This window comes from Choristoneura fumiferana, chromosome 9, assembly GCF_025370935.1.
Source record: "Choristoneura fumiferana chromosome 9, NRCan_CFum_1, whole genome shotgun sequence".
Lineage (NCBI taxonomy): Eukaryota > Metazoa > Arthropoda > Insecta > Lepidoptera > Tortricidae > Choristoneura > Choristoneura fumiferana.
The window spans coordinates 3,635,034-3,661,569 of record NC_133480.1 but is presented as its reverse complement, the minus strand read 5'-3'; the positions used below and the strand labels follow the sequence as shown (position 1 = coordinate 3,661,569).

General features: G+C 38.2%; 2 protein-coding genes across 5 annotated transcripts in view; one reads left to right on the top strand and one right to left on the bottom strand.

The window, feature by feature from the left end:
* The window catches only part of LOC141431000 (protein sex-lethal-like), a 38,133-nt gene extending 27,408 nt beyond the window's left edge, over positions 1-10,725 (bottom strand). Inside the window, exons 1-2 of one of the 4 annotated variants that reach the window (XM_074091929.1) lie at positions 10,577-10,725; positions 8,641-8,841 (exon numbers count right to left, since the gene is read on the bottom strand). In XM_074091929.1, the coding sequence (XP_073948030.1) occupies positions 8,641-8,721 (81 nt within the window). In that variant the 5' untranslated portion in view covers positions 8,722-8,841; positions 10,577-10,725. Of the gene's footprint in view, positions 1-5,287; positions 5,488-8,640; positions 8,842-10,572 lie in introns of those variants that run through there. The other 3 variants (XM_074091928.1, XM_074091926.1, XM_074091930.1) reach the window with 3 other exon arrangements.
* Positions 10,726-11,400: 675 nt separating this feature from the next.
* LOC141430986 (uncharacterized) overlaps positions 11,401-26,536 on the top strand; it is a 28,618-nt gene continuing 13,482 nt past the window's right edge. Inside the window, 2 exon segments of the mRNA XM_074091897.1 lie at positions 11,401-11,574; positions 13,104-13,266. Coding sequence (XP_073947998.1) covers positions 13,124-13,266 — 143 coding nt within the window. The 5' untranslated portion in view covers positions 11,401-11,574; positions 13,104-13,123.

Sequence of the window (26,536 nt, the reverse complement as noted above, 5' to 3'; positions counted from 1 at the left end):
ACCGTATTTTCTTGATTTCCGTTAACTATGACTAAGTTTACAATACAATACAATTACTCTTTATTGAGAATTATTATTCGTAGAATGTACACCAGAAACAGTAACCACCTAGTAGAAATAGAAACTACGTGGCAATAAACTCTTTGGCCAAATCGAAAAAAAATATCGTACCTTTAGGTATGTTAAATGTGAAGTTAAAAATTCACAATATTTCTTCATATGAAAAGGGGGAATCGAGTAGTAGGCACCTGCAGATGGGAAGCAATCACCGCCGCCCAGGGAAACAGATAACATATGTTAAAAGACCGATGCGTTGCCGGCCCTTTAATAAAAGAGTACCTACCTAGGCTAGTTTTTAAAAAAATAAATGAAAAACTTGTCGAGTGACATTGATTGAATTATGTCGATTCTGTTTTGTCATTTTTTTTAAATGGCGAAGGCGAAGCCTAAGTGTATAAACGGCTCCGTAGCAAAATTTCGAAAATCAAAGCTTCTATCTTTATTTTATTCTTTTTTTTTTAATAGCGGTTATAAACGTAGTACAAGACAGACTCGAGTCTACAGCTCACACAGCCACTAACTTAATAATATTTACGTACGTAACTAGGTTAAACTGCCGCTGAAATTATACCCAAAAACGACTCGACTGCAAACACAATTAGTCCCGCGTAAACTGACACCCGAAAAAACATAAGTTGCGGAGGCCGCAGTCGGGAGTTATGACAATTGGACAAGCGCAATACGGCTGTTTATGGATACAGCAGCCCGTGAATAACCCGGGAACCGATTTTCACAAGCTTTACTAATATTTTATATACTCAGCGGTACAAAATCGGGCCCACTCTACATACCAAATTACATATTACTGCATACCTACATATATAGTTATGGATATTCCCCAGTGCTGAATTTGTGAAGGTAATGAAAAATTAGGCTTTGAATTCTCTTTACACTATTTTGGAATCAACTATTCCGGTCGACTTCAACTGTAGGTTTTTTTTACAGCTACATTACACCTTTTTCCGTTGAAACCTCAATCTCAATACTATCGAGATCCGTCTCGATCTCGAGATTCTGTAGAGCAATACAACGAAAGACATCCATCTCGATAGCACTTGTATCGGCACAGGGCCTTGTGCAAGGTCGGCCCGGATTGCTACCACCATCTTGCTCGCTAATCCTGCCGTGAAGCAGCAGTGCTTGCACTGTTGTGTTTCGGCGTGGAGAGTAAGACAGCCGGTGAAATTACTGGCACTTGAGGTATCCCATCTTAGACCTCTAGGTTGGCAACGCATCTGCAATACCCCTGGTGTTGCAGCTGTTAATGGGCGGTGGTGATCTCTTACCATCAGGAGACCCACTTGCTCGTTGCCCTCCAGTCGAATAAAAAAAAAGTACAGGGCTACTAGCAAATCTTCGTCAAAAAATCATGAAATGCCACTTTTTCGTCAGCAAAATCTGTGGTTAATTTTAAATTTAACTCCGGCCTAACTTCTGCAAAACTTGAGGGTTACGGAATTTCAACTTAAATATGCTTAACAAAATACGGGCAAGACTTTTTAATTAAAATCCTCGCTTTAATTAGTATAATGATTCTTGTAATATATCTTTTCTTAATAAAATATTCTTCTTTAGTCAAATAAACAAAAAAATATGAAGATGAAGTTGCGCGTGACGTCACACCGTGTGATACTTTTTAGCACGGCGTCTGTGGCAATCGTAGCTCTCAAACGGATGGACCAATGTTTTTAATCGGTTTAGCTAATTTTGAGATATTTTTGCTTCACGGCAGGATTAGCGAGCAAGATGGTGGTAGCGGTAGCAATCCGGGCGGACCTTGCACAAGGTCCTACCACCTGCAAAGTTTCGAGTTTCGTAGTAGCCCTGCTGCGACGGAAAGCGTCTCGGAATCGACTCAACATATTTAGAGCGGTTGTCAAACAGCCAATCCCATCGCGACGCGGGCCCAAAGTTCACAATGGAGAAATGGGTCATGACCGTGACCCAGCGGCCGTTCAATCGACGGATTAAACGCGCACTTTTGTTCCGCTTTGTTCTTATATTTTATAGTGGTAAGGTGTCTGCTGTAATTTGGAGAAATATATGGATGCCTTTGCCCTAGAAGCCGTGGTAGACAAGAGCAGGGTTTTTCAACCTTTGGGTCGCGACCCCCTGGGGTGTTATTACAATATCAAAAGGAAAATTAGAATGCCTGGTCTTTACGTCTGGTACAACACCTACTTACTTACAAACGTAACAATAATAGTTCTGTTCTGCCTCAAATTTAGATGTTTCCGTAAACGTAGAATAGGGTTGCCGCAAACAAAACCATACCCGGCGCGCTGCACATGACAAAAGCTAGGATCGTCGACACATTTAACTGCAGTTATTTAAGATGTCGAGTCGCCACGCCGCTGGATTATTGGAGACATACCCGGCCTAAATTAATTTGAACGCCAAACAATTCTGTGCTAAAACCCGCCCATATAGGAGAGCTTACGAACGGAAATAACCTAACCATAAGAAAATCATTTTTATTACAAGCTTTTTTTGCTGACTGTACTTTTTGTAGACTGTACTTGCATTATACCAAATTTCAAGTCGATGCTATTAACCGTTGAAGAATTCCGCCCTGCGGAGACGATCATGGCTGGGACCACCAGGATGTCACTACTAGATTATTGTATTGTCACGTGATTTACATAAGTATCCAAATTTCAAGTCAATCGGACTACTGGAAGTTGGTCAAATTTAACTTGCAAGATTTGATTACAGACAGACAGACAGAACAGACAACGGGACAGGTGAAACTAAATAAAAGCTTGTAAATAAAAAAACACGGTTCTTGTAAATACGGAAAAGGGGATCCTCGTTAATTTCTACAAGTTTTTGTAACTACGTTTGCTTCAAATCTCGCGAGTCACATTTCGTCCACTTCCAGTGTTCATCATCATCAGCCAGAAGATTCCACTGCTGAACAAAGGCCTCCTCCTTAGAACGACACAATACGGTATTTGACAACTCCTGAATTTGCCATATCTTAATATTATTATGAAAATATAGATATACATACAGTGTTTAGCGAAGAGAAAACTTAAATCGGTTGAAAATTGGATTTATAGTGAATTTTTGAAAAATCTATATACCTGTCTCTTTCTCAAACGCTTTTCTCTATGCAGCAAGTATGGCGGTACTGGCGTGTGACGTCACATGCCAGTATGTCTTTCTCTGTCTAATCTCGAATTTCAAACCATCATAACTTTGTTATTTGTAAAGGTAGCTTAAAAATTGTTTCTTTATTCGATAACAGGCATTGTGTAGTTTTAATTTATAAAACATATACAAAATAGTCAAATACCGTAACGACAACTCGCCACTTGCATTCACCGGTTGCCCGTAGTCCACCTAGTGGGACTGCCAACGCTTCGTCTTTTGGTTCATGGTCGTTACTCGAATAGGTTCCATCGAGTGGTCTGATTGACTTTAAATTTAGTATCGATAATTTAATTACTTTAATTATGTATGTCTTTAAAACTTTCGCGATTTTCACTCTTAGTTACTTGTACTATTATCTAGTACCTGGGCGAGCATTGCTCGGGCTAAAACTCGTTAATAAGCGTTTTCCCAGAGATAAGACCAAGCTAGATAGATTTGTCATCCCCAAAAACCCCTACATACCAAATTTCATCGAAATCGTTGGAGCCGTTTCCGGAATCCCCAAAATATATACATATTAATTAGATGAATGAGATTATTAGAATTGCTAATTTAAAGCTATTAGATAGATTCTGTGTCTTACGAGTAGTCAGTGGCGTAGCTAGGTAACCTAGGGCCCTGGGGCAAATAAAAAAATGGGGCCCACTGCTATCAAAACTGGTAAGGTTTTTTGAAGTAAAATCATTATATATACAAATACTTTAAAAATGCTAAACAACTTTATCATCAGCTATAAAGCAGAATTTCGAGGGCCCCCTGAGCTTGAGGGCCCCGGGGCACTGCCCCGCCTAGCCCCTTGGTAGCTACGCCATTGCGAGTAGTTGTGTGAAGATTAGATGACAATAGCGTTAGCCACAAAACTTCGTGAAAAAACGTGACATATTTTCGTCTAAATGTGCTAGTAATTAGAAGCATTGCAGGCATACGCCGAAAATCGACCGTGTAATTTCGGCAGTGTGCTTAGACTAGACTAGTCTCGTGTCTAGTAGTCGTGATAACTCGTGTTAGTTCATTTAATTAATACATTGTTTAAAACTTTAGCAACTTTCAACTGTGTGTGTTTCCTGAACACTACAATTTGGCCGCTTTAAAGTCCAGGGTGAATGAGCATTTACTAGGCAAGCGTGCTCCATCGTAGGCTTCATCCTCGCTTTCCATCAGGCGTGATTGTTGCCAAACGCAAGCCTATACTGTATAAAAAAAAAACTAAATTGTGTGAAAATTTGATGACAATTGGCGTCAACCGCAAAACATGGGTTGTACGCCAAAACGTGACAAATGTTCGACAAATTAATGTGCTAGTAATTAGAACAGAAAATAGGTCGCGAAATTTCGGCAAAGTGTGCAGTGATTCGTCAGGGGGTACGCCGAAAATCGGCAAAGTAGGTATGCGAAGATTACTCAGGCATGGGTTGTCTTGTCAGACTGTCCCCACATGAATCAGCGCCATGGCGCCCCGACCAAGGCGTCGCCGCCTGGCGGGCTTCCAATGTAAATGGGACTCGCGAAGAGCTTTACTTGCCGGGTTCATTAATAATGGATTAGTTGGGCATGTCGTCTGTATGCCCAAAAAATTTAGTCTTTGATGGCGCAAAAAAGATACGGGATACGGTTTCTGATTTGGTCGAAAAAGTTACCATTTTCATCCCACTTAAATTACCTTAATTTTTGTTTGGGGGAGGCCAATGTCCAGCAGAGCTCCTACGGCTGACATGCTGATGACTTTTAAGGACAACATTTTGAACGCACATGTGCGTCGGTGGCACCTGTGGGAGTCAGGTGGCAGTGAATGCGAAACTTATCCAAACTACCCAATAAAAGTCGTTGGCGGCACGAGGATTAAAGTTAAAGCTTTTAAACTAGATTTTTAATAAAAAGAGACGCCAAAAAGTACTTACGTCCCGTGCTAAGGGTTATTCCCAGCATAACTACCAGAATGTACCTTACCTATATAATGAGGAGTACCTATAACCGGTGTAAACCAAACTTATACGAAAATTGTTTCTTTATTTTGCTTTAAAAAGAGAAGTTAAAAAGATTTATCTAGCGTTGAAGAGGTGTTTTTACTTACCTAGTTAATTTGCCTTCACAGGCAGATTTTTCCAAAACTATCACTTTAAACACCGCTACTAAATACAATACTGAATCAATTATGAGGAATGCGAGAGAAAATTCAAACTAATATAACGTGAATAAATTAAAACATGAAAAAACCTGTTCATCACAGAAACAAAGAACAAAAACTGTCGGAGCGACCAACTAGATACAGGTTGATGACCTTGTAGATTTTTCGAAAATTCTAAATACGATTGTTGATTGAAGCGGGTGATTGGTTTAGGTCTTAGAGCAACGCGGGCTTCCTCCGGTAGGAAGCCCGCGTTGCTGTAAGGTTTAGGTTGAATTCGAGTTAACAATAATTAGTGCTAGCGGATACGCTTTTAAAGAAAAATGCACAATGATTTTTCAAAATACGAAAATCGGGGCGCCACCGCTAGCCTAAGACTTTAAGTTTAGACCTGCAACACGCCCTTAAACATAATGGAGTTAGATGACCACTACAAACTCGTTGACTGGCCTCGCTTTTTGCTCGACTTGTTGAACCTTATTGCGTAGCCACTATGGAACTATATCCTATAAAAAAAAAAAAAATGGTGTTAAAAGCATCATCGAAACGATGCTCAGGCCTGGTCTTTGACCCGTAGCCAAAAAAAAACTCAAGGTTTATGCCATTTTTTTTTTTGCGCAGTATTTTTTTGTTGATGAGCCGATAGAATAATTAAACTGACTGGCTCTAAAAATCCAATCGTTGATTTTCACGAAATTAAACCAATGGGCTTTTCAAAACATGTTGCCGGATGCATCGGATCGTTGGGCCAAAATATACCACTGATTGGGTTCAAGCGACCACCGCAGATGTAGCAAAAGAATTTGGCGGGTGATTTGGAGCACAAATTTTGCCTAAGCCTCGCGAGTGGAAGGACCAAAGGGTTGACGCCTTTTTTGCTCTGGGAACACTATATAGGCTATATCATATTAAATAATTTTATTTGTCAACTAGCCGTTACCCGCGACTATACGTACGCGCAGAATTCGCTTATCGGTTTCCCGCGGGAACTATGCAATTTTCTGGGATAAAATCTAATATGTCCATCTCCGGGACTCAAAACTATCTATATACCGAATTTCATCTAAATCGGTGCAGTGGTTTAAACGTGATGAAGTAACAAACAAACAAACAGACTTACAAACTTTCGCATTTATAATATTAATGGGGTAACAATAAAGAAACAAGGGAGATCTTTGCCCTGCAGTGGGACACTTAATAGCAATCAATTTTTTTAGGGCCTACGCTAGCTGTCTAGGACCTACCTATTTCTCTCCATGCCATGGGTGCCGTAATAGGCGACTAAGGGGCCTAATGCGAGAGTAGCCAGCAGCGCTTTAGTGCACCTGGCCCTATACCACGAAGTGCAAAACTCGAACTGCGTATGTTGCCGTCCCGCTGACGCTTATGACGCGTACGCGAGTGAAAGGGACGGTGCGAAACGAACTTCGATTTGCGATTTTCGTAGTAGCCCCTCTGTGCATTTTGCGGGCGTAGCACGCCTACAGTCACCGGCGGTGGCGTAAAAAAATTACGTGTTATTTGCCGAGACCACCCTCTCCTCGGTGAGGTTTTGCTCGAACTCCTCCCACCCCTAAACGTCTCACATATATCTAATTAATGGATGCCCCGTTGCCCGTTATGCACGCTTTGTTGTTGGAGATATTGGTGCTGATGACTGTACAAAGAACATAAGTAGGCAGTACTGCCAATCGTTTTGTGTGTATACAGAATCTACAATACAAAGTAAACAGGGTCGGATTTAGAGGTCTGGAGGCCTTGGGGGAACAAAGGAGTGGAGCCCATGAGATTTTGATATTTTACTGATTGCCTGATTGAAGTGACCAATATAGATGAATAGTCGTTTGTTTACTAGTGTTTACTCTTCGGAATTTAAAAAAAAGGCTGAAGTCTTCATTGTGGGGCCCCTCTTTTGTGGAGGCCACTAAATCCGGCCCTGAAAGTAAAACATCATACACACAAAACAACTTAGTGTGGCACTGCAAGCGGGACCCTGCATGAAGGGTTTAAAGTACCTCGGCATCTTTATGTATAAGGGACACCACTGTTCATTTGCATAAATACTATGAGAAATTAGGTTTGCAATAGAGAAATATGGTGAGCACTCATTAATTACATATTAATAATTATTGGTCAAAATAAATAGCCATTTTTCTACTAATCCAGCTTGGCAACTACTTATCTAACTGGAACTTTTACAATGTGCCTAGTTACAGTAAATAAGTCTAAATATGGATGAAATTGTTAATCTATGTTTAATGTAATATCTAATAAAATGTATGTAAGTTTTAAACTGTTACCGGTCTGTCTGTAAAATAAAACTAAAACAATTTCAACAAAAGATTAAGCTTCAAAACATAATCAAATTTGATCATATAACTAGTAGTAGAAAACTTGAAAGCTATATGTGTAAACATACGTTGGACTCAAACCCTTGACCATAGCCCTTGGGCCGGTGCCGGGACCGAGGCAACGTCACACCGTAGGAATCATGAAGGCGCAGCTAACAAGAACAATGTACAGTGTCAGTGTATTCACTCAAAATTCACCACACATTAGCTTAGTATAATATAATGTATAAATATAATATTTTTGTTTTATTTTTATTAACATTTCATTCCGTCCCCAGCCCATCTAGGGTTGCCAACTATTTCACGGGCAAAATGTAGTATTTTGCAGCTCAACTCAAAGTATAAAAATATAGTACAATATAAGAAAATATACTTCCTTGAAGAATTATTTTTTAAAAAGAGTAGAGATGGTTAGTATTTAATAAAAACTGCTACTAGTACAGCAAAAGCTGTACTGAGAAGCAGTAAGATACACTTTTGGCCTCATTTTCATCAGGTAAGATAGGGTCAATTAATCACAGGTCAGTTTTATATAAAAAAAAATAGTATGGTTGGCAACCCCATAGAACGTTGGCACAGTTGACAATTGATAGAAGTAAATTGGTACACTCATACCTTGAGGAATGTCATATTAAAAACAAAGTAAGCTACAACATTTGGACAAAGTTCTCAGTCACCTATCACATTAACGAAATAAGATCTAGATAGCTAGATTTAGGCCAAATCCACACTAGAGCTTATAAAGTTTTGTGTTAATACCCAGCATTGGCGCAAAAACCTAACAGTGCCTGATAATAAAGTAACACACTTTTAAAACGTAACATGAATAAATACATGCATAATGCATATCAATTTGTATTATTTGAATGTTTTAATAGAAATCGAAACAGCTCACGTAAGAATTAGGCCTTACTGTCAGATAAACTCCGGCAAAAAACAATTACTCACATTCTCCAAAGAGTTGAAGCTCCTGTCCCAACTACTCACAGGTGTCCCTCCAAACAGGTACCCGGGATATCGTTCACTCATGACACTTATGTACACTCACCGGTTCTAAACTAGTTAAATATTGAGCAATTCAAATTAACACTTCATTGCAATCTTAGAAACATAGTTATTCAACTTATAATATTTAATAGTGTAGACTACCTGAAAAAAAAACAAAAGTTAACGATAAAACAAACTGATTCTTTATTGAACACCACATAGTAAGCAATACTAATCAAACTTTTAACACCCCTCTTTTTACGTCAGGGATAAATAAAAATTAAATGTGGAGGGCGGTTTTCAATCCATCAATAATACCTATCTTGCATTAATGTCTTTTCATTAATAGCAACAAAGATATCAAAGTTAGCTGTAAAAACTATTTTTCCTGAAAGAAGGCTTCAAATCTTTAATTGTTTAAGCTTCTGTCCTCAATTATAAAAATAAAATAATCTAGTATTCTTCATTGGACATTTCTCTATAATGGTGTCCCCATGCTATGCTATGCAACATATTTACATGTACAAATTTGACACCAATGTTTTTACATATAGAGAAACTGGAATTTAATGTCCAAAATTATATGATTTGTATATTTAAAACTAACCTTTACCTGAAACTTTGTATGGGTGAACAATTTTATTAGCATTGGCGTATCTAGGGTTATTTTCCAGGGGGGGGCCTGGCCTGGATTTTGGATTTTTGTGTGAAGATATCAGTATTATAGAAATAGACTAGACCATACTGGTTTGGGCACGGCCCACCCGGTCTCCCCTCTATGTAGGCTTATGTTTATTAGTTGTATAACAAACACACACTGATGAACTCACAAGCTTACATATTTAAAATATTAGTAGAATAGCATAAAAACCTTACTGAATGACTGACTCATCACAGCCAAACTACTATGATTAGGAACGTTACATTTGCGCAAGACTTTCTTTGAGGATTCCTTCAAGGAGGCAAAATCCACATTAGATAGTAGGGAATTCTACAGGGAGCCACTGGCGTAAACTTAGATTTGCTGTGCATCAAGAAAGAAATTATGACCAAAAAAAAAATTTTATTTTATAAGTGGAGGGAGACTATTAAAAAAAACATCTAACTTGCATAATAATAATAAACCATTTATTTCAGGCAACACGGCCCATACATACGGCACATAAAGTGATGCAAGCAAATGTAACATATTATTAAAATTTGGACTCAAAGCAGGGAACCGTATTGGTATGTACTCATAATTATTAATGTTTGTACTTATTATTGTAAGACTGAAAAAAATTGAATGCTGTTAAAAGATCAATATTTCTGTTCTGTTTAACTTAAATTTAGTCCAAATACACATACAACTAGGTTAGGCTAGGTTAGCTGGAAGAGATCCCTTTTAAGGGATAAGCTCGCCTTTGTTCTCCTCTCTGTGTATTTGTATTTTTATTTTTATGTGCAATAAAGAGTTTACATACATACATACAACTCTTTATGAATATTCTTTATGTTAGTTATAGAACTTGAAGATTTACTTGACAGTTTTTAATCTAATAAAAGAACAATTACTTAACTATTAAATGTTTACTGAGACATTTAAATATTTGAGGGCATTCAGACAAGTACGTGAGCAGAATTAAATAATTACATATCTTGTATAACAATCGAAAAATACTTAAAATTCAAAGGGAGGGGGGGAGGCCTTTGCCCAGCAGTGGGACAACTCTATAGGCTTATAAATAATAATAATATTAAGAATTCAATAACTGGGAATAAAATAAATGTTTGAATGGTTAAAAGTAATAAAATATTTACGTTGGGTATTGTTTTAATAATTACCGATACTAGTGTGGTTGAAGTCTAATATGTTGAGAAATATAATAGTTTAATAAAAGTGGAGAAACATACTCACGATCAGTAATATAACAAATAACTATAATCGCCTTATTTTTTGGTGTTAAAATCTTGTTAGCAAATTTACGCAAATTCTTTGCACTTGCGATGGACGATTTTTGTGACAGTTATTCAAGAGAGATGTAACATGACTGAAATTACCCCGGCAATGTTTCTAATTCTCGGTCTTCTCGGATGATATGGCCGGAATAGGTCAGACAGTTGCGTGGTTTCTCGAAACCTTTGATATACCAAATATGTAATCAAAAACTAATATTTCTCATTCATTATGTCAGAGTAAAGTAAGAGCATAGACTCGCTTTATTACCAGTACCTGTTAATTAAAAACGTATGTTTTTAATCAAAGTTAAATAAATTACCCCGTAGTCAATGCTACTCTGAAACAATGGCAACCTTTAAATCAGCTGTCATTTTCCAATATGGCCAACTTATTTCACGAAAAAAAAATGTTGTAGCGTTTAGTTCCGTACATTGGAAGTTTGCTATCAATATTGGTTCCATTATTCTAGAACTTACTTTTCTTTACGATTAGCAAAACATTAATTTACAAAAAAATATATAAAAAATTCAATTTTTGCTATATGTTTTTACAAATAACAATTAAAATAAAAGTAAAGTATAAGTTTCTATCAAGCCAACGAAACGCGATTTATGACAGATTACAGCGGGGCTACTATGATACTCTAAACTTGAAGTTCGTATCGTACCGTCCCTCTCGCTCTCGTGTTAAATAGTATAAGTGTCAGAGGAAGCGCATGACACGAACTTCAAGTTTCGATTTTCATAGTAGCCCTGCTGATGCTGTTTCCGTTCGTGTTTTTTTTTATTAATTTATTTCCGGAGGCCATTTTGTATCACGGTCTCGCAAGCTCGCAGTGCAACGTCGAGTCAACTTTATCTTTATTGGAATTCGTGCTTTTAGTCTCGTATGATTGTGTAGTGTGTAAAATGATTTTGTAATATCGTGTTTGGATTTGCCATCTTAGCTTTAATTAGGTAAGTCCGGTAATGTTGAGTTGAGGCATGCATGGCGTTGGCGTCTCTTGAATGAACGAAAGCGTCATTTACTTTGGACAAATAATCTAAAATCGTAATAGTAGGCTCATATTATTGAAAATAATGTTGACAATGTGGAGTTTGTGACTGACCGTAACTTATTCCTATTGAGATTAAATGATTTTCGTCATTGTTTTATCTTGGTAGATATGTAAATTCACCGTGCTATTTTCTGTTACATAAAATGAAATCTGGCGTGGTGTTTTATCGTAACACGTTTATTGTTTTGATTTACCACTTATGATGTTTGATTTACGCACGTACGTTTTTTTGGCTACCTTATAAAAGCAAATAAAATAAAGATAAGAGTATAACGTGAAAGTTCATGTTTTTTGAGAATTGACGCCTATCTACTGGGTGTAGATTATTATACTGGCAAGATATTTCCAAATTTTTAGCTTAAGTGGTGCATATATTCAATTAATAATCATGGAAGTAGGGCTCTACTTCCTTATATTTGTTGTTTTTATCATAAACATAATATTGTATGTTAAGGTAATACTCAAATAGACAATGACACTGGCAATCTGTGTTACTCTTAAGGCTATATTTCCACTGGAGATGTGTGAGGTGAGGATATGTTTGTCATGAACCAATAGAAATGCTTCATTTACCTATCCCCACTCAACGCACCTTTAGTAGAAACAGCTCTGCAGAGCTATGATAGGTAAATGAAGTGTTTCTACTGGTTCAAAACAAACATTCCTCGCCACACATCTTCGCTCATCTTGCAGCCTGAGGCTATCAAATTCAGGCAAGGAGATTATTTAAATTGCGGCACTCATCAATCACTTGTAACTTTGTTTTTGTACAACTTTCTTCGTTAGGGCCTCCAACTAATGGAGGTTGGCAGTGAACTCTGCATATCTGATCCAGTCTATTGCCTGTCTAAAAAGCTCTGTGGTGCTCTTAAATTCCATCCCTTCACAGATATTACAAAATGACAATTTGAATTTTTTTGTACAGCTGACCTGAAAGTGGTATGGACCACACACTGACAGCAAAAAATCACTCAACAGTGCATTTTTCACACTCAAAGAATTAAACCTTGTATTAATGCAATATTTGCTCTAATGTTTCAATTATCAATGATGGAAAAATTGAGTACATTTGAACAAAATGAATCATGACCCAGAGTAGAACCTTTGTGCTAATAATGTCATGTTGACATCTCATACTTTTGTCAAGGAAATCATAGTGAAATTGATTATTAAACGGTTCCACCCTGGGTCATGATTCAATTTGTTCGACTGTACATAACGCATCATGCATTATAATATGAAGTAAATAATCCTGTGTCAAAACACTGCAGTCTTAAATCGGTCAATACATTATATTCTTAATGAGATTCTCTAAAACTCATTAAAATGATAAATCAAAATTATCTAACGCAATTAACAATTAATTTCATTTTTGAGCATGAGATGGTAAATAACCTGAAAGTTGACAGGTTGTTTCCTTTTTTGTAGGTATTCAGAAGACAGCAGCCATGAGTGTCATCATAAGGCTGCAGAACCTTCCTTGGTCGGCTAATGCACTGGACATTAGGAATTACTTCAGGGGCCTCTCCATTCCCGAGGGGGGTGTTCACATCGTAGGAGGCGAACTTGGAGATGCGTTCATTGCTTTCAGGTAGCTATATTGCAATCTTCACAAACCAATTTACTCGACAACTACAAAATATTTTCCTTGAAATGTTTCACTGAAAATATTTGTGATTCCAGGCAATGATCTCAATATTATGTAGACATTGAAATTTAGTTTTAAGGAATAATTATTATAGTTATGACACATTATTTTTTTATAATAAATGAGGCACAACTCCCATATACCACAAATATTGTTTTGACAATTGAATCAACTGGAAAAATGCTTGGTAGTTACCCTTCATACTTCTTCTCCTTACTCAAAAAAGATTGCTAGTAACATTACTGGGACATTTTGAAACATGGTCACTGGAAAATACTAGTACATTCAATTTTGTGTGATTTATTCGTCAAACTATTCATGCGCTACGCTTAACATGAACAAAGTTAGTTACAGCTTAAAAGGTGTTACTAATTTTGATTCTACTAAAAGGTAGGCGAAACTTTATCTAAGTTGTTAGCCAAATAAAACCGTTTAAAAAGAAAGATCATCATCCAGCAGGAACAACTTCTTAGGGCTATTTGCATGGTCTAGAGCAGAGGCGTATTTAAAGATTTGCCCCCCCAGACCAGTTAACTTTGCCACCCCATTAAGTGACTATAAAGTATTTGAAAAGAACAACCTGCAATAGCTTTGCCGCGCCTCACAGCCTGCCACCCCTGGCCATGGGCCCCTGGGTTCTAGGGTAAAATACGCCCCTGGTTTAGAGTTAATAAATGCCACCATCAACTCTGAATAGGGAAGACAGTTCCACATTTTGACACTACTTAAGCCTGGGTTACCAGTACACTGGGGAGTTACATATTGTGTCCTGAGGCTGTATTGCCTAACGTTTCTGATGTTTCTCATTGGACTCCGGTGAGAATTTGTTAACATGCAACATCGCTAGATGGCGTTGTTATCATGAGGTCCACAAACATCCACGAGATGTTACACTCTTACTTGTCATTGGCTCATTTAGTTATTTAACCAATCGCAAACGTGACAGGAATGCCAAAGATGTCAAACAGACCTCATGACAGCTAGCGTCAACTAGCCTTTTTTAACTAAAATAACATAAGATACTTAAGAGCGTTTATACTTTCTGAGCTGGCAACGTTGCATTTTTGTTAGTTTTTCCCGATTATTCCATAAAAATTTAATGAAAATTAAAAATGTTTTCTGATAGAACGCTTCTTAATATATAAGTTAATGTGTCTACTCCAATAATTATTTCTGATAGATTTTTATATTCCTTAAAAACGAATTAATGTTCTTGACTGGTTTTTAAAGAAAATAAAAGTCTATAACGAATAATTATTGGAGTAGACACATTAACTTATATATTAAAAAGTGTTCTATCAGACAACATTATTCATTTTCATTCAATTTTTATGGAATAATCGAGAAAAACTAACAAAAATACAACGTTGCCAGCTCAGCAGGTATGAACACTCTTAACTTTCTTTGAAAAAGTTTTTGACATCTAGTTATCCATTTTTGGTATCTTACAACGTACTTTCGAACCAATTAAATCGTGACCCACTGTGAAACCTTTTCATTGTAAAAGTCCTAATGATATCACATTGCTTGACAAAAGAATTCATTATGAAACTTACTTTGAGAACTTTCTGTGGTGGGTAAGGTATTGATTGATTCGATAGTACTTGCAAAGAAACTTGAATACCATAGTACTTCATGCATAATTAATTATGTTCAACTCTCAGGAACTCGAAGTTTCTTTCTATTATCTATCATGCTAAATACAGATTAAGGAATGATAAAAATGACAATAGCAAATTACGCAGTACGTAGGTACAATATCATGGTAGGAACAGTTTTGAAGCACTGTAAATTCGTTTTATACTTGCACTTAATTCAAACTCGTAAATTATGTATGACTATGTGATCTGTTCGATAAGTAGATTCTTTTCATTTCAAAACTGCTGTACCCTCCAAGATTATCAAGGGCAATGCGTTAGTAACTCGGTGGACATGAAAGGCATTCTATTACAGTAATTTCGTACACCTGCATTCAGAGATGTTGATCACTGGACATAAGTAAGTATTCCTTGATTGACCTTTCAATGTTTCTCTTTGAATGGAATAAGGATCAATATTAGCGTTCTCGAGGCAGCCGCAGTTTCATGTCTTTATTTCCTTTCGTAGGCACAGGTATCTCATCATTATTAGAGTTTGTGGTTATCTACGTGTCCAAAAAATATACCTATGATAGGATTTTCGACAGTTTTACTTTTGTTTCAACGTTTAAATAAGGCAGAAGTCAGCAACACCAGTGACCGTTGTACAAGGGCGGCGGAGATTGCTTACCATCAGGTTACCCCGTACTCGTTTTTCTACATTGCTATAAAAAATACACCAATAATGACTTCGCAAACAAACACAAATAATTAAAACTCGGTACCTAACAGTAGCGCGGCGCTGCAACAACTCTATTCCCACCGACTTGCCTACATTTTTTACGTGACGTCAGAATTGACAAGCATGCCAAAAGTTCTTTGTAATAACTGCGAGGTGCATCCGGAGACATAGCGTCTTTGACTTGACCGCGTATATGAAATTTTACGGAATTCGAATAACGATTTTAGCTACGCAACCTAGTCGGTATTCCAGTTTCATAAAATTTCAAATACGACGTTGAGTCAAAGACCCGTTTCCGTTGTCTAATGAAATGAAAATGTTTCTGATAACATGTGCGTTTCGTTTACGCCTCTACTGCTAGGCACTCGTTACTTGGTATATTGCCTATACCTACGAAACGTACGTGCTCAACTCTTATCGGAAACCACTAACTCTGCCACTATACCTACTCAAATGTGTAATTTTCTGGAAATTGATAAATCGTATTCGTTTTTAACGTGACAAAGGACGTATGATAAGAGGTTTGGCCCATTGCGCCGTTGGACGAATCTACGCATCTCACCTGGACCTGCATGTCCAGAAACCGCTGCGCTTCTCGGGCGATCTGCGCATAACTAGGGGATAAAGATAGCGGTGGAGGAGAGTTCCTGCCAAACTGCATGAATCTCGCACTCGAGGCCAGAACATCGTCAAAAACTGTAAAAACATCCATTTTTAAGAACACAGGGCTCCAATAATACGCGTCTAATTAATGATTATCATTCTCAAACCCTAAGAATAACGTAAACCCAGCAGCATCGGCTTTTTGCTAGTCATCATCAATCATTATACAACATGGAGCTATTAAAATGGCGGCCAGATTTAGGAAAGGAACTAAAAACAGCAGTGCCAACATTTATCAGTCGCTATAAGCTTCGAAATGATGAAAGCGTTGTTTATGGAAACAAGATAGTTGCGTTTCCTAGAGAGCGTTCTTTGACGCCGTTACGTTAACCCTTGATAAGGTAGAGGCGATTTAGCGACCACTTGCATTGAGTTGAAAACTGAACCTTATTAATATCGTAATACGTCACGATTTCCATTGTAATTTTTGAAAATACGACTAACTTTAAAATTATTCTTTATCAGGTATGTATTCGATAGCTGCTTTTGATTCTGTGGTAGTATGCTCCAATAAATGGGGCCTTATTAAGGGTTAAACCACGGTATCTTGTTCGGTTTAAAGAACATTTATTGTCTAAAGAAATTACAGTTAACTTCACTTACAAGACAATTTCTACAACTAGAATTACAATAATTAGATTAAATTGTTTCCATTGCCATTAAAACGTTTCAATGACGTGGAGACATAAGAGCTCAATCGGTGGATCCACATTTGTGTCAGCTCATCGTATCGTATCTCCGACGCAGCACCAACAAATGTAATGCTTACCATGCATGATCGCTAATTTGGACGCGAAAGTGGGTGTATGATAAAAGTTGGATTCATGCTAAAAAAGGAAAAAGATACACGGTCAACACGTGTTTAATTTAAGCGGCCAACGCGTTAAGATATTATACGCGATACGAAAAGTTACGCGACTAAGATATGATACGAATGTGGACCCATAACGATCTCTAAATAGCGCTACTGCTTTTTGAGAAAACAGCTTTTTTATGTTGTGAATGGGTATTATCTTGGTTTCTTCGCTTGTCACAACTCTACGAAACATTACTTAAATCGGTCAAAAGAACGAGAATTGTGACAGCAGTTTAAAGACATATCAATCAGGGAAAGAAAAGGCGCATCCGTCTAGTTTTACTTTAATGTGACTGCTACGCTGTATCTAATCACCTGGTTAGACGTTCACAGCTCAAATAAAATGAGTGAGTAAGTAGTAGTTACTTGTAGCTTGGACGAATAAGTTGGCCAAAAAGTTTGTCATCTGTGAAAGTGTTCCAACTAGGCCTAACTTTGAAGGAGGAGGGAATGACCAAGGAAATGATGGAAGACCAGCATCTCTTAGAGGCGGCGGAAGGCATGGGCGACATTGGCCACTGCCTAATAGTTACCAGTTCTTTCGTCTTAACTAACCTCTCATAAAAAATACCTTTCTCTTATGCCAACCCTTGTAAAATATATCAGTCCGCATAAAATTTAGGTCTCTCGTTGCCACTATTCAAACCATTTGCCTACGTTCAGTGGAATGGAATTTCAGTTTGTGTTAAGTCGTTTATGTAGAGCAGTTCCAGAGCTGTCTTTTCGACGTGCATCGTTCTCCATTCAAAACAATTATACTTAAAGCTCTTAAAATACATCAGGGAACTGAAAGTAATTATTTAAACGTGTGTTATGAATTTCTTGTTGAAAGTCTTTCTCAAATGTTAATGATGCCCTCTGCTATGTTATCTTCATCGTCAATTAAATAACACCATTGGAGTCCCAAAAACCCCAAGCACCAATCTACAGGAACCAACTTTATCTTGGTACCGCTTTAATTTGTTACTTGCTGATTGTAAAGTAGAAGCCGAATGATGCTGCCACAGCTCCAAAGGTAAAGGATTGATAACCTTGCAAACTCGTCTGTTTAATAACTAAAATTATACTTATTATATTTCCATCTGTGACGTCTTGGTGTAATTTCTTTACGGCTGAAGGTGCACGGCATGGTGTGCAAACGGAAACACAAGCTCATTTAGTATAATATAGTGTATAATACATATTCAACGTCGAAGTGCTAATTTGGAAAAGTATGCCGTGAATTGTTCCTGAGAGTTAACTAACAACCGGGATTAAACTGCGACAAATTACGTTTCGACCACGTTGCAGTGGCCGAGGTCACGAGTAAACTGAATCTTGCTCAGATTTATGGCAGTAGTATGGTATGTATCAGACATTAAGACAAGAGAGTTAGGTTCGTACATACCACACCTCGACTTTAATCATGATTTAATTCAGCCACGGTTATAGTTCCAGCCGTGTTATTAATGAATTAAAACCGCTAAAGGCTACTACTACAGCTTTCAAAAACTCTGAACACTGAATTAGACAATTATTCTTTTGGCTACCCCTCTCCTTTGGGTAACTCCATGGTGAAAAGGTGAAGCTGATCCGGAATGCCAATGGTAAACAGGGCGGCGCTAAAAAATGATTCATCCCGATCTTAGGCGAGTGAACCTCAGCTCACGGGTAAATCTGATGACGCAAAGCATTCGTGATGAGATGTAACTTGCACTTTCCTCCTAGCATAAAAAACGGACGGTGGCGTACTGACTATGGGAAATGGGACATGGGTTTGTGTGACAGTTCTGTTTTGGTATGAGGCTGAAGGAACTTAACAAATTTGGCATCCAATGAAAATCCGGATTCTGGAGCCAACTCCCTTCATAAGTGCTTCGTGTCTGATGAGGATTGGACTTTATTTATAACCAGATTTGCGGAAACAAGGAGTTAAACAAAAAATAAATAAAGATAAGGGCCTACGTTAGCTGGCGCGGGTGCACCGAGCGAGCGCACACCTGCGGGCGCGGGTGCAGGTAAAATGCAGTTAGCGCTTCTCATGCTATTTTTCAATAGGCGTCCAGCAGCTCCGTGCAAATCGCGGCAGCTAGCGTAGGCCCTACCTAAAGCAGAGTAGACAAAAGGCGGTCGTTTAGTTTTAAAGTTATCTCTCCCAGACTACCATTTATACAACGCGTCATTTTTGATTTCCTTTAACTTTAAGGGAACATTCAAACAGGTTTGATCGCTAACAATAACTGAGCTTACCTATATTATAAAAAATATATATATTTTTATTTCGATTTGGTGAAAGAATGACCTACCGGGCTGTTTCTATCAATGAACTGAGCCGTCTACCGAAGTTAACGGAAATCCAGAAAACACGGTGTATAGTTATAGGTAGAGTCATTCACGATGACGCGTGCCGTGATTCTTATTACAATGTCATTAATGTCTAATTTTGACAAAATCACGCGTCTTCGTGGATGGCACTAGGTATAGAAGCACCAAAGTACAGTTCGGGTTTTTAGGGTTTCGTATTCAGCTAGGAACAATAGGTACAATACAATAAAATTACTCTTTATTGTACCTACACCAGAAATAGTAAGCGATACAGAAAGCAGGTACACAGAAAATTACAAGGTAAGCAATAGGCGGCCTTATCGCTTAAGAGCGATCTCTTCCAGGAACCTTTATAGTTTCGCGATTTCTGTCCGTCTGTATGTCCGCGGCTAAGCTCAGAGACCGTTAGTACTAAAAATCTGTAATTTGGCATGAATATACTTATCAGTCACGCCGACAGTGGTAAAAAAAAAATATAGGGTAGGTATCTCCCATAGACGTAAAGTGGGGTGATTTTTTTTCTCGACACCCTGTAGTGTGGTGTATCGTTGGATAGGTCTTTTAAAACCATTGAGGGTTTGCCTGGACGGTTTTTCGATTCAGTGATCTGTTTGCGAAATATTCAACTTTAAAGTGCAAAGTTTCATTAAAATCGAGCCGCATTTTGCTAGTTTTATTTTATAATGTGAATGAAAACAAAAAACTCAATCAGAATCATACCGACGATACTCCGAGACCGACTGGATAGATAAGTATCTTTAGGTACAGGATAAAATGCTTGAAAATATCCCTGCACATTCTCTGACCGGATAACCTACGGTTCCAGGTGTCTCTGCAACTGCTAGGGCAGTATAATCTCACCAATCGTCTCCATAAATAGCATCATCATCAGCCTATAGCCACTGCTGGCCATAGGCCTTCCCCAATTAGGATTACCATATGAAAAAATGTGAAGTCCGGACATTTTCTTGCAACAGAGTTAAGCAAATTATTGATTGAGATCTCTTTAATTGTAATTTATCCTATGTACTCATAAAAACGATGTGATTTATGTATCATGAAAACAAATACTAATTTATTTATTTTTCAATGAGGTAATTTCGAAAAATCCGGAAACTTGGTAAGTCCGGCCGCAATCCTGGCAAAGAGTCAAAAACCCGGACATGTCCGGACAAATCCTGACGTATGACAACCCTATCCCCAATGATCGCCATTGTGCACTGTCTTCTGTAATTAGCTAATTACACTACAACTAACAAATCTACTTTACTAAACTTAATTGCTAGGACTAAATTCAAAACCTCTGAATTTATCTATCTAGTATCTGGAACTGGAAAAACTGAAATTGGCAAGGCCACAGAGCGTTAAAACTACTGATAATAAGTGAAAGAAATGCGAGGAATGTGATATCTAGCTAGGCACCCATAAGTACACATATCTTCAAAAACTGAAATAAATGTAAGACCTGCTTAGGCTACTTATATCAAAATCGATATACATAACACTAAGCAAGCTGTATCGTCTCCAGAAACAGGTTCACGATTATAATAATTACATTTGACTTATATTTTCTTCTCTACGGTATTTCTTCCAAACTTATGAGTAATGGCTCTCAAAGGGGTAAAACTTTTTCATGAGGGGTAACGAGTAGTATGTAAATTGAATACTAATTCATACTAATGAAAGAGCTTTTGGTGATGCAGTGTGGTGTAGTCTTTCCATCAGGCCAGCACCTCGTGGGTCATCAAACTGCGAGCAACTCTTCTGCATGAACTGCATCCACAACGCCAAATTAAAACGTCTGATCTCAGCGGAAAATAAGACTAATGACTTATACAGAGATGTTGTTGAAGGATTTAGAGTATAAGTTTTTATTCATTTTAAAGTCGATGTTGCTGGAAAAACGTTTAAGACGGGTTTTAGTGAAATTATCACAAAGGACGCTTCCGAAAACCAAAGCGTACTTTTAGTAATGTTTAATAAGATATTCATTAGTATACTTGTACAAATTACTTCTACCTAGGTTACTCGTCTCTTCTAAAGCTTTGTTTACCAAATTATCCAACTGATCAATAAGTATTTGGAAAGTTCTATTACACTATCTACTTTTTTTGTCATCATCCCGGACGGAGCGGCCTTCCAAGAAGTTTTTGCATGGAATTAGAAATGATTAAGTGGCATGCCTACTTACACCATTTTGTCCACCACAGAGACACGAAAACATCTGAAATGTCACGAATACTGGTATAATGTAAATGGGAATATAGTTCACGCGCAATTTCGTCTGTGGATTTGCTTGAATATAACGAAACGAAATCTTGGGCAGCGGGCTATATCAAGCTGTGTTCTACTCTCACACATTTTCAGAGAACACACGAAAAATTAATTCTATCTTGATTTTTGATGGAGAATCCAATCCGGAGTTTTCTGGTTCAAGTGCTCGTTTATCGTAAGTCACAGAAGCTGTAAACCTATGTGGAAGAATAAATAACGAACTGATTTCGGGTCCGGGTCCGTGTGATATCAAAGTTATATTCCAACTGTTGAAGTTGGTGTGGAAGTGGAAGACTGCTTCAAACACGTAAGCAGTTAGCGAGAACTAGACTTTTAAACACAAAATAACTCATTTACCTACCTACTTGGCAGTGTTCGAGCTTGTGCGAGGCGCCAACAGACACGCAAACATATGATACCTGCCTGAAGAATGAAGCTTCCAGGTATAGAAGTTGATTTAGTGCTCTTAAACTAATTTCAATAAGGTGATTAACATATTTGCTCTTTCTGTGTAGATAATTTTACTTTGTTGGATATGATGCAAGCTTAACTAGTATAGTGGAGGTGATATGTATACCTACCTCCCTACACACCAAGACATTAAGATAATCCAACGGTTCTGGCTATTTATCTATTCAAATAGGTACTTCTGTTTCATCCTATAAGTATTTATTTATATTTATCTATCAATGACCACTCAATTCATTGTCTATGAACTGCTGGTTGAAACGAGAATAGCAAACGATTGTTTACTCATTTCATTATCAGGTTTAGAACGAGACGTGGCGTCGCGTGGTGAGATACATCAGGTACTTTTTGCCTCAGGTTCCTCAAATTTTCCTCAGATGGTCAAGGTTTGGGATGTCCCCTCGCACTTTTTCTAAAAGTAGTAGGTACCTGCAGGATATGTAGTCATAACCTCAAGGCTTGTAGTAGGTATGTGTAGGACGTATGATTGTTTAGGATAGATTATTCGTAGTTCATTATCCTTGCTCTTGCGCGTTTTTGAGTATGAAGCGCTTGCTCACCAGTTAAATTCTAAGGAACACTCAATTTCTGTTGTTACCTGTTCTACGTTTGCAACATTTTTGCTATAGGTAGGACAGAACTTCTAAACCATCATCATATCAGCCGTAGGACGTCTACTGTTGAACATAGGCCTCCCCCATAGACCTCCAGTCGCTTCGGTTGGAAGCGGCCTGCATCGTAAACCCGCGGTTAAACCAGGTCACCCGTCCATCTCGTTGGTGGACGTCCTACGCTGCGCTTGCCGGTCCACAGTCCATTCCAGAACTTCTAAATCCAACCGAGTAATTACCTACCATACAACAAGTATAGTCCCGTACCTATCTACCAGCTATTGCGACGGTTCTTAGTTTCTTATGCGACAAAATAAATGACTATAAATGCATTCTCGCCTCCAGTAAATCAAAAGCCTTCTGTCTGCTAAGCTAATCGTTAGGTCAGAGTCCTAAATTGGGTTCGATGTATCCCAAGCATTCCGTGAGCGAATTTATGGAGTTCCTTATACTTATCAAAAACCATATAAAATTCTGACTGTAGACTTGTGTGTGATCAGTGAATTAAAGATGTTATTGTATGATTGGTCTTGCCTGATAATAATTCCTTGTAAATTATTGAGAAGAACCCTTATAAGAACCGCCAAGGACTTGTATTCTACATCATTGCTCACTTGCTCGTTTGCCATCCAGTCAAATAAAAATAAATAAATAATATAAAATCATTAGCTGATTCTTCAGTGTAATGTAAAATTCATTATTAACTGTACCTACCTCGACTCGCGCATCTTCAACTTTCGTACATACATACCTACTAGTTTCTGGATGCCCAACGCAAGTATCAAAAAAATCTTTAAAAGATTTTCTTGACCAACCTGCCACAGTAAGTTCCCTATTGGCCGTTGTAGGCAAAGGCAAAACAATTCTGCTTCTTGGTTCTACGACATAGACATCATCTGCGAGTACCGTGTGGAGGGAGATATTGAAGTAACTTTGAACTGTATGACTCGTATCTTACTAAAATATTTGCAACTCTTTCTTTGACCCCACTATTACACAAGAAGATCTACCTGCACCGTTCTTGATTAAGTCGTCGGAAAATTTCAGTTCGGGATCCTCCTCTAAACCTTTTAGGTATCAGTAGGGTTACTACGAAACCCGAAGTTCGTGTCGTACCGTCCCTCTCGCTCTCGTATTAAACAGTATAAGTGTCAGAGGGACGCACGCCACGAACTTCGAGTTTCGAGCTTCATAGTAGCCCTGCAGTTCTACGGCGAGCTCATCGGCAAACTTCTTTTAAAAAAATTAAGCTGTTTATTTGAAGTGACTTTTAAGTCCTGTTACTAACAGATCTCTTCAACTATAATTCTTGGACCAATTTGGGTGATATTTATTAGTATCATCTCGTAGCCAGCTTTGAAATGGGGAAAATACCTAATCGCAGTTTGAAGTTGGTTACAAAACTGCAATCACGCCCACCTCGGAGCTTTGGTAGGATTAGTTCAATTTCATACGAGACTGGAAGCCAAAGCCACATTTTCCATTTCGAAACTGGCTACGAGATGGAAAGGCATGATACGTGGGTATGGAGTGTGGTATGCGTCGTATCAGGACGCGTCCAACCGGTCCAACGCGTCTGAGTGATTATTCTGCTGTGATGTACGGAGCAAGAAAATTTGCCGTCAAACTGAACTTCGCGCGCGCCGCAACCTCCGGAGATGCGGAGTCACGTTATACCATGCAGTTGTCTTATACAGTCAAAGTGAAAAACCGTAGCACCGCACACCGCAGCCGGATGCGGTGCTATTATGATAACCTATTAAAAAAATGGCTGTAAAAGTTCTCAGCACCAGGTTCTAGTGTTAGGATTTAAACTGAAGTCACTGGAGTATCAAACTAAGTACGAAATGCTAAAGAGATAAATCTAATTAATGTGTCTTAACCACAGGATTGAAATAATTTGAAGAGGCCCCGTTTTTGTAAATGTGTTGCAGTTTTGTGGGTTAGGTAAACACTATCATGAGTCCTTCCAAAACCGTCCTGTAGATCTCGAACTGTCTCATATCAAATTTTATCTATATCTGTTCAGCTGTTTTTCATTCGACCTTGACCGGCTGGCTTGCTTGAGCGTCCATACTTTAAATATATATATATCACTTTTGTTTAATTTAAGTTTCGAAATTTATCAAGAATTGCTTAGCTTTCGCCGGCTCTTTCGGTAGCGTTGCTCAGGTAAGCAGGAGTTCTGGTAGCGTGGCGCGTCGAGCGCTCCGTAGAATAATAAAATAAGTAGCTTAGTCATTTAGTACTTTGTCGCAGTAAATGACAACCTTGGGACAGTTTGAAATGTTTCAAATTGGTGACAAAGTTTTAAGGGGTTCATGAAACCTTTGAGCAAAGTCAAAACGCTACACAATAGTGAATATTCGAGCGTTTTGAATGGTTAAACGTCATTACCATCCCAGGTTTTAAGTACAAACGACGGACAAGTCTAAAAACTTTTTCACTTGGCATGCTCGTAAAGTTCGTATTTATGTTGGATCTAGGCGACATAAAATGACTTTTTACGCTCTAGTGCATAAAGTAAAATTTTCGTCGAAGACCAAGGTAATCAGGTATCAACAGCCACAAACAAAAAAAAACTATGTTTTTTTAATAATTTTTATATTATATGGAACTAAAAATTAATCAAATCAATTAAAATAAATCAATAAAACCAAAAAATTATAATTATACAGCAATGCATGAAAAATAAAAGTTAGGTACCTAGTAAGTAAACAATTGTTTCCACTGTGCTATTTTTTCCTCTCAATCGAAGTGAAAAGCAGAGTGTAAAACTCGAGCATAACCCATTTTCCCACGACGTGTCTATCCACCCTTGCTGCGGCTTGGGTGGCTATACGAACGTCTCGGGTGAAATAGCTCGTTTTATGCCCTTGTTGTACAATCTACTATTAATCACGCGTTCAGCATCGGTATTGTATTTAGTTTCATAAAAAATAATCCTGAGCATCGTCTCTTTTAATAATACTTGCGGAAAAAGTAATGACGAAAAAAACCCACCAAAATGCTGAATATTTACCCTGGCAAACTTATTGCGTAAGGCGGTGGACTGTATGATTGCGGGCAGCGGAGTGGCGAGCGTGTTCAGTTCACTGCGCGGCCGAGACGCTCACCGCACAGGGGGGTTCTACGAAATTCGGAAATCGAAGTTCATATCGTACCGTGCCTCTCACTCTCGGTATTAAATAATATTAGCGTAAGCAGGACGGTAAGATGTGAAGTCGCCTGGCAGCACACGCAATGAACAAAGAAACGCTTGCCTGCTGCCTCATCATCGGCCTATCATAGTCCACTGCTGGACATAGGCCTCTCCAATGGTACGCCACTGAGCACGATCCTCGGCCACTCTCATCTAGTTCTCGCCAGCCACCTTGCGAAGATCATCGCTCCACCTAGTCAGGCCTGCTGCCTATTGGCGTCAAATCCGCAGTTTCATAGATTGAGCTGAAGCGTTAGGTACATTATACATGTGCAAACTAACAGTAGAACAGGCAGCAGAACATGGTAGAACGCTCCGAGAAAATTAGGAGGCGTTAGGTAGGTTACAAGGAAAGGTACCCAACTGCTCGGCTCCGATTTGTTTTATTTTTATATAGGTATGTTAGAGAGTAGTCTAAAATAACGGACACATTTTTTTAGCTGCCCAAACTCGACCTATTCGGAGAAATTACCTCCCAAAGTACTAAAAAGTGAGCAAACCCTCTTAACTTGACAG